General features: G+C 37.4%; 1 protein-coding gene across 4 annotated transcripts in view; it reads right to left on the reverse strand.

Moving 5' to 3' along the window:
* Nucleotides 1-1,610: 1,610 nt before the first annotated feature.
* The window catches only part of cdk16 (cyclin dependent kinase 16), a 30,462-nt gene continuing 19,462 nt past the window's right edge, over nucleotides 1,611-12,610 (reverse strand). For 2 of the 4 annotated variants that reach the window (XM_056265288.1, XM_056265290.1), the window contains 8 exons: nucleotides 11,671-11,791; nucleotides 10,007-10,104; nucleotides 9,777-9,882; nucleotides 9,620-9,662; nucleotides 8,292-8,382; nucleotides 7,896-7,973; nucleotides 5,752-5,790; nucleotides 1,612-2,264 (listed from right to left, as the gene is read on the reverse strand). In XM_056265288.1, the coding sequence (XP_056121263.1) occupies nucleotides 2,227-2,264; nucleotides 5,752-5,790; nucleotides 7,896-7,973; nucleotides 8,292-8,382; nucleotides 9,620-9,662; nucleotides 9,777-9,882; nucleotides 10,007-10,104; nucleotides 11,671-11,791 (614 nt within the window). In that variant the 3' untranslated portion in view covers nucleotides 1,612-2,226. Of the gene's footprint in view, nucleotides 2,265-5,751; nucleotides 5,791-7,895; nucleotides 7,974-8,291; nucleotides 8,383-9,619; nucleotides 9,663-9,776; nucleotides 9,883-10,006; nucleotides 10,105-11,670; nucleotides 11,792-12,610 lie in introns of all 4 variants that reach the window. The other 2 variants (XM_056265291.1, XM_056265289.1) reach the window with 2 other exon arrangements.

Genomic DNA, 12,610 nt, shown 5'->3' on the forward strand with positions numbered 1-12,610 from the left:
CATTATTAGGAGGGTCTTCTCATTGCACTCTCTGATCTTCACAAAAAACAAAAACATTCTAAGGCTATTTACAAAGTACCACAGTCTTCAACTTTACAACACTGCCATGCAAGTCTGCATTCCCCTCATGGAGAGCGTCTCTCTCTCTCACACACACACATATGCAGCACAGGTATTCACAGGTCATCTCCAGCAGGAGGAAGGGAAGTCACAATCTATCACCAGACCAAACTTTTTTGGGATTGCTTGAATTAATTTTAAAAAAATTATATATTTACTAAAATATCATCACTAATATCAAGTCTAAAACACCTCTGCATTCAGCTCTAATGGGGTGAATCTTGCGCGGAAAAAAAAATCCAGTCTCATTTCACACTAAAATAGAGAAAAGAAAATAAGACATTATATTTTGCATAAAAACAATGGAGCTTCTTATTTAGGAACTTTTTTGTCTTTTCCATGGTGACATTATTTTTTAGACATTTTTTGCCAATTAAGCACATTTCCACACTAATTACTGTAATGCGCCTGGAAGTTTTAGTCATTCTCTTAATACAGTAAATAATGCTGTATTACAGTAAAAAGTTGCTGTGAAATGATGTACATCAGCAAAGACGGTATAACAAATACTACCATATATATATATATAGATATATGCTTTTAAAAAAATACAATATATTACATACGCTGTATAAAAAGGTTGTAATTTATTCAGATACAATTTAAATTATATTCTCACATTAAAGAGGAATATGAATTTGGGGATTCATTGGAAATGAAAATAATGTCACAATCCAAAATAAAACAAAAAAATATTAATGGTCCTAAAAATAGGCTGTGTTTTCTTGAAGCAAAATAAAATGTATTATTTCTCTCTTTTCATTTTGGTGTAAAATATCACCTGGACTTTTTCCCCCCCCAGAGATTTACCCAATAATCACATTTGTGGGACTGCATAAATCGCCGACATTGTGCAGAGAGGCCCTGATTCGTACATGCCAGGAGACGGTAGTGTTTTAAATTTGCGGTGTGTTACGCGACACCGATGCGCTCTAAAACCTGCGGAGTATGAACAACCGGGGCGAGATGCGGAACATTATCCACCGCACTCAGCTGTTCTGCAGAGTGAGAGAAACCTGAGCCAGATACAAGTCGACCCGTTCTCCGCATGCGCCCGGGCATCCCATTACGAGTTCTCATCACCCTGACTGAACCGACGGAGAATTGAGCTCGGGTTTCAACTCGAGTGACAGCCCAAAGAGCTGCGGTAATGGAAGAGTTATCAACAAGGCCTGAACTAGGCATCCGGAGGAAATGCGCCGAGACTATCCGAGGCTTTCCTTAATGCAACACACACAATTTGTCCTTGACACAGTGCAGCTGATCGAGGGTTCACTTGAACATGATGATGGAAGTGGAAGCTCAATACAAGTCAAACCAAGGGAAAGAAAGACGGCATGTGGGTCTTTGGTGAAACCGTATTCTAGATTATCAAACTGTATTGCATGGCAAAAAACAAACATGTAAACAACAACTTAAAAGTGAAATGATTATGCAAACAAAAGCAAAGGTTGACAGTCAATGTCATCAATGTTCTGATGAATACATCAATTAAGGTTGATGATGATGATTGGAGAACCATTGTGTTGGCATAGTACTAAATGTTCATCTTTGGATGGGAGGGCTGATGACACTAATGAAGAGGACTATTATTCTGGAAGACTAGAGAAACTTGGCTTCTTCTTGACAGATATTAACAGCATTCATGACACGGTCCTTCATAAACTGGCCTTCTTTTACATTACAATTGAGAAGTATTGCAAATAAAACAGGTTGATTTGTTTCAGTCAAAGGATGAAGTCTATGCACTCAAGCAGGTCATCCAATAACATTCTGCGTCTGATTGGTAGATTACAGCGGCTGGATTGACGCAACCACGTCGAGAAGGTACAGCAAACAGGAAGAACATGTTTGTAATGTGTACAGGGAAGGGGGGAGTGCATCATCAGTTGAAACAAAGAAAACAAGTACACAAACCAACATCCTCAGCCTTTCCATGTAAACAACTACAGTGACCCCTTCTAAACACATAATGCCACAGGACTAGCGAATGACTCGGACGGAGAAATGAAAAACATATCCCTTCATCTTCACGACAGGACACGTCTCAACGCGTCCTCTCTGTATATCGTCCGTCGTCCCCATCCCGAGTCGCCCCACGTGCCCTCAGAAGAGCAGACTCTGCCGTTGAGATATGCTGTTGACTGGAGAAAAAGAAGAGGAGGAGGACGTTTAGGCTACATAGACAGCGTTCAGTGGCTAAATGGTGCATGCAACATGGAGCGGGATAAAACCGAACGCACTCGTAAGGACCGTCAGAGGGTATAAAGGATAACAAGAGGGACAGAGAGAGAAAAGCAGCGCTAACTTCATTTAGAGAACTGGGCATGAGAGTAGGCGAGCTTACCAAACCCAAACACGTGTCAACGTGCACCCAAACACACAGCCACCCACACATGCTCAGTTTAAAGCTCTAGAGAAGCCTGGGCTGTTTTCTTGTTTGGTGAGGAAAGAGGGGTATTCACACAGCAAGCTCCTCGCCTCGGTTTATACATTATGCTTTCTCTGTGAAGGTGATGTACATTCAAACTCATGTCCAATGCACTCCAGTCGTACTTTAAGACTAATGCGGGATGTCAAGATCAGTTGAAGACCAGCCAAATTAAAGGGATAGTTCACTTTGAAATTAATTTTTGATATGTTTTAGCTTACCTCAAGGGCATCCAAGATGTAGGTGTCTTTGTTTCCGCAGTAGTTTCAATTTTGATATTTTTAGGTCAAACCGTTCTTGTCTGTCAGTCATATAATGCAGGTCTATGGTCACCACCTCAAAGAGCATGCACAGAGAAGTCCAAATTAAACATGATTTAATGACTCGTAAATGTAAGTAAACATTGATGGCCTAAGACACGAAACGAGCGGTTTGTGTGAGAAAACGAACAGTATTTATATTGTTTTTACCTCTTTTAACCACAGCCACATCCAAGTGATCTGAGGGCGCGGGCGCTTCGGTCTGTGCGTTACAAGAGGTAAAAACGATTTAAATACTGTTCGTTTTCTCACACAAACTGCTCGTTTCGTGTCTTAGGCCATCAATGTGTACTTACATTTACGAGTCATTAAATCATGTTTAATTTGGACTTCTCTGTGCATGCTCTTTGAGGTGGTGACCATAGACCTGCATTATATGACTGACAGACAAGAACGGTTTGACCTAAAAATATCAAAATTGAAACTACTGCGGAAACAAAGACACCTACATCTTGGATGCCCTTGAGGTAAGCTAAAACATATCAAAAATTAATTTCAAAGTGAACTATCCCTTTAAACTCGCTGAGAAATTTCTCATATCACTGTATTTCCCTCACTGGCTCTGATTTACGTCTTCCTACAATTTTACTGTTCAAGAGAGTCTGTTTTCAGTCTATCTTATGAAAGAATGAATAAACGATTAATCTCATGAATCATGTATTTCCGTGCTGGATAGCTAACATTACCTCACTAGCCTCAAAGACTCACCACAACCCTGCTTGCTGACTTCTCTGAATGGTGGATCTTGTTTAAGGATAGTGGGTAGTATTGGGCAGAGTAGTAGTTTACTGCAAGTTGGGTAATAAAAATATACATTTAAAAAATGTAAGGCTTATGACTTCTGCTTAAATCATTGAGTATTTAAAAGAACTGTTGAATTATCAATTCTGATTGGTTAATCTAGTTACATGCCTTTCATGTACTCATCTTTTATATAACAAATCAACTCAAATCAATGTGTCTATTAATTTATTTGGTAAGCAGGCATTTAATAAGCAGGATAACGTACAACCAAATGGTCATTATCACAAAATAAACCATGCTTCACTTTGGAGCTCATGGTAAGTTTGTACAATACCATTCAAGTTTGTGGTCAAGATTTCCATTTTCAACTTATTGCATTCATCTATTTTAATATATTTTAAAATATAATTTATTCCTGTGATGCAAAGCTGAATATCCAGCATCATTACTCCAGTCTTCAGTGTCACATGATCCTTCAGAAATCATTCTAATATAGTGATTTGCTGCTCAAAAACATTTCTTATTATTAATATTGAAAATGTTTTTCAGGATTCTTAGATGAATAGAAAGTTCAAAAGAACAGAATTGATCTGAAATAGAAATCTTTTGTAACATTAAAAATGGTTTTACTGTCCCAACACCAGCATTTGTCATTTCATCAGTGACTTTAACACTGTACTAGAACTCTCGGCTCATGGATTAATATTCATATTTAGAACAGAGTTCGTATAAACGTTGAATAATTATAAGCTCTAGTCTGACAGCTTCATCAATTTGTGAACTGAATATATATGAGGTATGAGTGGAGGATGAATTTTTTAAAACTAAATATCACAGGAGAACCGGTCCATGAACACAGATGCTTAATGAGGATGAATGTCTCGTTAAATGTTTCTAAACTGAATTAAGCATAACCTCAGCTTTTAACCATTTGCTGAAAACCAACATGGCAACCCTGGTTTTGACATGCACATTATGTGGATTGCCAAAATGGACAGTAAAAGTCAGTGCACATTTTACATGTGATGGACTTATCATAGCATACACAGAAAAGGAAAAAGACAGATGGAAGGGGTTGGTTTCAGCCAATTTAACATAACTACTGTGAGGATGTAGTTAGTACACCAATGTTAATGTAAGGCCCCGTTTACACCTGGTATTAAGATGCGTTTTGGTCGATCGGATCACAAGTAGGCGAGGTAGACACATTCCCGTTTACACCTGGTGTTTTAATCCATCTCCTTTGTCCACTTTCAAACACATCTGTCCTGATTTCTTTAAGGGGAGGGTCTATGGGTATATGTATGGGCTCTTTCAGATCTAATGGAAAAAGAATCTGTTCGAACAATTTACATATGAACGTGCCCGGAAACAATGGAAAAACATTCGGAGAGCATCAGCTTTCGTTTCTGCTCTGACAGCCACAAGACCAGGCGAACACTGTGAGTGTGTGTTAGAAAGCAGGAATGGTGAGAGAACATTGTGCTTGGTACATTTTTCATCTTTAAACCAAACTTGGGTCTCCAGCCGATAATGTTTAAATTCCGTCTGGCTAGCGCACTTCTTACAATGCTTACGCCTTAGGTCAGTCAGCCGAGAATAGGTGTTTTTTTGCGACTGTTCGAACACAATCGACCACATGAGCGTCTACACTAAGAAAGCAATCCGATCTAATGTGTTTTCGACAACCTCTGGAAGTGGTCGAAAGTGGACAAGCTCAAAACATTTTAGACCCCGTTTACACCTGTATTTAACGTCGTCCACTTGTGATCCGATCGACCAAAACACATCTTAAACAGGGCCTAAGTGTCAATGTATTGATGTGATCTGCTGGTGCAACATATTGCCTGATCGTCCTTATTTAATTTTGTGATGCATGTAACAGATGCTCCTAATAATGATTTAAACTGATTTATTTTTAATTTCAAGCTGTGCATGAGTCCATGACATCTTCAAGCCTACCTATGTCCATGTACTCTGTTCAGAGAGAAAATGTCTTTTGAGTGATTAAGATGTTATCATGTAATTCCTGTGGGGTACAACTGGACAGTACAGATGAACAGGAAACTCAAGGGAAGAAATGCGGTTTTGGTGTTTGTGTCCTCCTGCCTTGAGAGGAGGGCGACAAATATGTACCTAAGGTATGCCGGAACCTTAGACATCTTTGCAAAAGCTCTGGAGCGCAGTGAAGCAAGAAAAAACACACACATCAAAGCACATACAAATAGGCAGGGGGAGAGAAAAGACAGAAAGACCGTGGGAAAAACAGAGTAGAAAACAGAGTTAGCACCGAATGAGCTGCATAATACACAGAGCTTAACAAGAACTTACTCCTGAGAATGTATAAAGCATCGCTGTCAACATAAATGTGCCTTAATGAGTCTACACGAGAAATAAACTTAGAAATATTGATGAAGAATAAAGAAAAAGGATGGATGTTAAGAACAGAAAGAGATATCAAGATCCATTTTGGGCCATCACAAGTATAACGGTATATGTGATTGGATCACCTGACATGAATCTTAATACTAGGTATAAATGGATCAAAATGAGGCAGTCAGAGATGAAGGATACAGTAAGAAAAGGAGAAAGATTGGGGGGTATAAAGAGAGAGAGGGAGAGTACACCAGCATCTCTCACTAGAGCAGGATGAGGAGAAAACTATTAGGATAGAGAAGATGAGCAATGCGAGAAGTATTAGAGAGCACAGAAAATGAGCTGTGTCATGATGAGCATCAGAGTTCATCTCTCTTATGATGAATATGAATAAATTCAGGAGGATTATGACTGGGATAATGGTATAGGATTAGTGCGGTCACCCAAGTCATATAAATGATAGGTTCTGCCTCAGAAGAACCGTGTGATGTATATTACACACTAAAATATAGCAAGAACTGGTTGTTATCTGATTGGCTGGCTTTATGCAATTTCCGGAATCAAGGTACACAGGTTTACACTACTAGCCAAACATTTTTACACATTACAAGTTATTTAAGGGATTATTATTTCTTAAAAATAAGAGATTCATTTAGCAGTGTAGACAACTTTATTGATTATAATGGAACTTTGTGAGTTCGCATACTGAGATGAGTGACAGCTTTTTAGTGATTATAAAGGGAGAGGTCTTGGCACGCTTTCTAGGCTATAAAATAATCCATTTAGAATTTGAAACAATGAAAGAATGATTAGCCTTTGGCTTGACTACGTTATCAAACAGCTAATAATGTGTTGCTAATGTTACACAAACCATGTTCCCGTTGGGAATCTTAAGAGTCAGACAGATGCCTTCTAAAAATCAGCATCCTTAGAAATCATTAAGGCAAAGCCCCGCCCCAAACGTTGACAGGATTCGTTACATATTTGGTAGAAAACATGCAGTTTCAAACCTCTTTTTTGAGACTGGTTTTAGTACACTGCAGTTTCAAGGAGAAAATACTCAGCAAAGGTGTTGAGAGATGAATTTGCCCATGGTTTGTTTTAGAGCATATTAAAAACACCACATAGACAAAAATAACATTAAAAACTTGATTTTAAACTGAATTTGTGACCATAAAAATAAGTGTAAATCTAAAGGCTTGTGCTTAAATGCTTGAAAGCAGATCTTCTGCTGAACACGATTTTGTAGAATGTTGGTAACCAAAGAGTTTCAGTTCTCATTGACTTCAATGTACTTTTGTTCATACAATGGAAGTCAATGTGAACCGAAACTGTTTAGTAACCAACATTCTTTAAAATATCTTCTTTTGTGTTCAGCAGATGAAAAAGTCATACAGGTTTGGAACGACATGAGGGTAAGAAAAAGACAAATTTACATTTTTGGGTGAATTATCCCTTTAACGATTTCCATTATCGATTCTTAGATTCAGATTAGTGGCGCAGGAAACAGTCAGAATATTTCTTCGGCATAAGAATGCAGATGTTCAAGAACCATCACCAAAATAATTTATTAAATATTGGTTTTTGATTCCCAACCCAATTGTTTGATTTCAGATCTGTTCACTTCAGAATTATATTCAAATGTCACACAAAAACATGGTTGGTCACTTTACAGCCCTTTCCTGTCTTCCTGTATGATGATGTAAGTTGAATGTCGGCCAGATTTTTACAAGATTACTATAAAAATTCTGACAGCTTGAGAGTAACTGACAGTTTGAGAGTAATGCCAGTTGACGTGCTGCCGTACACAAAGGGGTCACAAACACACAGTACACTGATGGATGAAGCTCAAAACTATCATCATGATTTATCATTCATCGACCAGCGGCGCTCTGTGGTTTTACCTGATTCTGACAGAGAGTTCGTCCTCATTCCTGGTTCCTTCTCCAGCTGAATTTCTTGAAGTGCAAATATTGATGTAGCTGAGAGGGAGAAATTCAACAGTTAAATTTGATACGCTGAAGTGAAACAAGTGCTGTGATAACGTTAAGGGTCAGAGTAAGCTTATTTCCACATACACTCACTTGATTCAGTGCAAATACAGAACAGCTCATACCGGCTCGGTGGAATTAAATGTCTTTTGAACTAAAGTGTGTGTATGTGTGAGACTTCTGTCTGACACTTTAATATTTCTGTCAGTGTGAGGTGTGTGATCGCGCATGCATCTGTTATCTGGCACCATCATAAATCTCCTCTGTGGTAGGAGATATGCGTGTGTGTGTGTGTGTACGTGAACTCACTGTCTGGCAGTGTGATAGTTCTCTCTCCCAGGCAGTGGAAGTACGGGTGTCTCATGGCTTCCTCTGCTGCGATCCGTTTCTTGCCCTCAAACTGAAACAGTCAAGTGTTAGTAACTAATAACATTTCACAAAATTACTGTTTTTACTTCATTTTTGATAATAAATGCAGCCTTGGTGAGTATAAGAGTCATCTTTCAAAAACATTCCACAACGTCAAACTTTTGAACAGTAGTGTATAAGGCAAGCTACCAAAATACAAAACATTTTTAGAAGTCAACCTAAAATGGCATTTAGTTTACATTTAGTTATTTTGTCTAAGTATATATTTAAATGTAAATGTGGTTACATTTTCTTTTAACTTAATGTGTTTGTTTATTATTTGGAAGAATATTGTGTGTTAAATTATTGCATGTTAAAATGCATATTTATATAAATGTATATATTTTTATGTTTTGTTTATTAGTATTTAGTATGTTACTGTAGTGTTGTTTTTGTTTATATATTTTTTTTAAACTAAATTTTTTTTCCATAAAAAAAGAAAAACTGATTCGATTTTTATTCATCAGGTATTGATTGAATTATCAGTAGTTCTATATCAAAATGGAGTGAGACCTGAACTTGAGTTTGCACAGCATTGATCTGCACCTAAATCATCATTTTTGAGGAGACTTTTCTGACTAAGAAAGGGAGTTGACCCTCAAGAACATCTCAATACATCCCAATACTTTTCAAATCTATTCATATTTCAGGCAATCTTTAGTACACTAATGTTAACCAGCACATTATTTACTGAATATTGCCAAGACTTAGCTGTATTACAACAGTAGCCTAAACAATGAGTTAAAATCTATTAGATAATCCTATGAAATAGATTATGAAAAGTAGTTTCAAGCAGATCAAAAAACTGAAAAACAAAGGGTTTTCTTTTTTGGACTGGCACATGCTGAAGGATCATACACAATAAAAATGTACTGAAGTTAATTTTGATTGTATGTTGACTTAAACATTTGTCATGTAAACAAGAGCTGCATTAGTTTTTAGTAGAGAATGTACATTCAAATAGCTAAACTCTGTCAAGAAAACAGCCATATAATAAAAGTGTCATTATTATAAATACTTTATCTTATACGTAACCAGCTTAATGAGGATATCCTACTGTAAAGCAAGCCATTCGTAGGTGTGATTTCTAGAAACATGCAAACACTGTGGTTCAAACACAAGCATCCTGACCAAACTAACAAAGCAACATTGGCTCATCTAATGGGGCGAGTTTGAGGTGGGACCATCTTCACCTTCTATACATTTCTATTTTAATAAATGCAAATCACCTGCAGCAGTTTCGACAGAAGATCAACTCCATCATTGTCCAATCTGCAAGAGAGTAAATGCAACTTCAATAAATGACCTCCGACAGAGTGTCATTTGTTTTTACAACAGGAGCGGGGACCGTTTCAGGCATCAGGCCCAGAGGACAGCTGTTGTTACCGTGGAGTGTGGTTGTGGAGACAGTCAGGACGGTATCGGGGGTAGTTATAGGAGATGAATTCCTCATTAGAGGTTATTCCGGGCCAGGTCTCCTCTGTGGGCGTACCTGTGAAAAGACGCAGGAGGATTTATAAATATCACAATGACACACACGGAGACAAACTGTCAGATCTAGAGCCAGAAAGAGCAGAGTGAGAGAGGAGGAGAGAGTGGGAGAGAGAGAGCAGTACCGAGCAGTTTGAAAATAAAGTGCAGCTCCTCTTCCACCGTGGAGCCAGGGAACAAGGGTCGACCTGTAGACATCTCGTAGAAGATACAGCCAACACCCCTTCAAAGAGAGACATTAAAACTCAATTTAAGTTCACCTTTACAGAAGCTATGACATAAGAGTGTGCGCTGATTCCACCAGAGTAAAACAGAGAGCCTCATTAACAGTGTTTCCTACACGGCCATTTCAATCTACAGCACCATGGTAAAAGAAATCATTTTAACCAAAGTGTGCACTTGCAACTTGAACTGAATTAGAGGTAGAAGGAAAAACTATATATATTTTGGTGTTATTTTAGTATAATTTTTATACTATTATAGTATTTATTAATTAAATGAAAAATGAAAATATAAAAATAAAAGCTAATTAAACTTGAATTTAGTTTAAGTTTTAGTAATTCTGTTATGTGCTTTTGTCATTTTTATTAGATTTTTGTTTATTTAAGAGTTCTATTCAGCTTTAGTTTATTTTATTTCATTTCATTTCAGTTCTACTTTTAGTAATTTTCGTACTTATATTACAATTAGGCCACATTTACACTGCAGGTCTTGATGCCCAATTCCGATTTGTTGACTATTTTTTTTCTTCTTTTAAAAGCAACCTATATCTGATATCTGCATTTACACTAAAAATTTGGCGAAACAACCCAAGGTAGAAATAATGACCCAGAAAAGCTTAAGTCGAAAAGGAAGTAAAAACGGCACGATTTAAGATGGACTCTCAAACAAGAAGATAATACAAGGTTTTGCTTTACGCACCATCTTTAAAGGTCAGCAAAACATTGGTGGAGGAAAAAAAAAAGAGGAGGGCCCTTGTTGCAACCTGGGCGAATGTAGGAATGATTTTTAATAGTAGTAGTTTACAATAACAACATTGAATCACACTGTCTTCACGCATAAAACTGCAGTGTGATGTATGAACATTACTCTTATGAGCGATTTCTTTCTATGAATAACATAAAAAGACTACAAAGGTAATGTCTGAATCATTCAAATCATTGACTCAATCCATCAGAGCCGGTCTCTGAATTAACACCAGACTGAACCACAAATAATCACTCCTCAATAATCGAGACCATTCACACCTAACATGACAACAGTTCTCGATTAATACTTGTGTCAAGTTAAAAAAAGTTCAAAAGCGGGTCTTTGGCATCTGCTGCCCGACATCTAGCTGTTGTTCAACAAGTACATGGTGGAAATAGCAATACAATAAACCTGAACCTGAATTATAATAATAATAGTAGCCAATTCAATAAAAAGATATATTTACTACTGATAATCAGCAGTGTTGTTATTGTTAACTAAAACTATTAAAAACAGTTTTCTTTCTGTATTTGAAATAAAGTTGTATTAAAATACAAAATAAATATTAGATGAAAAACAAACTAAAAAAACTTTGCCTTGTCCACTAACTGCATTAAATAAATTTAAGTTAAAGTATTAAAAACTAATTTTAAACTGAAATAAAAATTAAGCTATATAGAAATAGAAATAAATAAAAAAGACAAAAGCACATGATAAAAATACTAAAACAAAATATTAATAAATACTATAATAGTATATAAATACCACCGAAAATAACTGATACCACAAATAAAGTATAAATCATCAGTTGGATGCTCACCACATGTCAATCTGAGTGGAATAATCTGTGCTGCCCAATAGGATGTCAGGGGGGCGGTACCAGAGGGTCACCACCTCATTGGAGTAGGTCTTGGTGGGAATCGACTTTGCTCGTGCCAGACCTGAAGACCAAACAAAAAACAAATGTAACCAGTTTCAGCAAGCTTTCTAGAGCTTTACAAGATATTATACATCAACTCCACTTAAAGGAACACTCCGACTTTTTGGGACTTTAGCCTATTCACCTTATCCCCCAGAGTTAGATAAGTCCATACATACCTTTTTCATCTCCGTGCGTGCTATAAGTCTGTTTGACGCACCCACCGCTAGCCTAGCTTAGCACAAAGACTGGATGTAAATGGTTGCAGCTAGCATACTAATCCAAATAAGTGACAAAATAGCGCAAACATTTTCCTATTTACATGTTGGGATTTGTATAGTCACAGAGTGTACAAAAAACTACGTCACATGAGACACAGACATATTTTAACAGTATAAATACTGGGAACTATATTCTCTAAAGGCGAAGCACTGCTACTTGGGCGGAGTGATAACCGCAGCACCTGAGACGCGCCGTGGTGAGGAGCAGAGAGTTCGTTCAGAGTTTGGGTACGGTACGTCTCAGGTGCTGCGGTTATCACTCCGCCCAAGTAGCAGTGCTTCGCCTTTAGAGAATATAGTTCCCAGTATTTATACTGTTAAAATATGTCTGTGTCTCATGTGACGTAGTTTTTTGTACACTCTGTGACTATACAAATCCCAACATGTAAATAGGAAAATGTTTGCGCTATTTTTTCACTTATTTGGATTAGTATGCTAGCTGCAACCATTTACATCCAGTCTTTGTGCTAAGCTAGGCTAGCGGTGGGTGCGTCAAACAGACTTATAGCACGCACGGAGATGAAAAAGGTATGTATGGACTTATCTAACTCTGGGGGATA

This window comes from Rhinichthys klamathensis, unplaced genomic scaffold (genome assembly GCF_029890125.1).
Source record: "Rhinichthys klamathensis goyatoka isolate OS25496 unplaced genomic scaffold, OSU_Roscu_1.1 h1tg000231l_1, whole genome shotgun sequence".
NCBI classification, from domain to species: domain Eukaryota; kingdom Metazoa; phylum Chordata; class Actinopteri; order Cypriniformes; family Leuciscidae; genus Rhinichthys; species Rhinichthys klamathensis.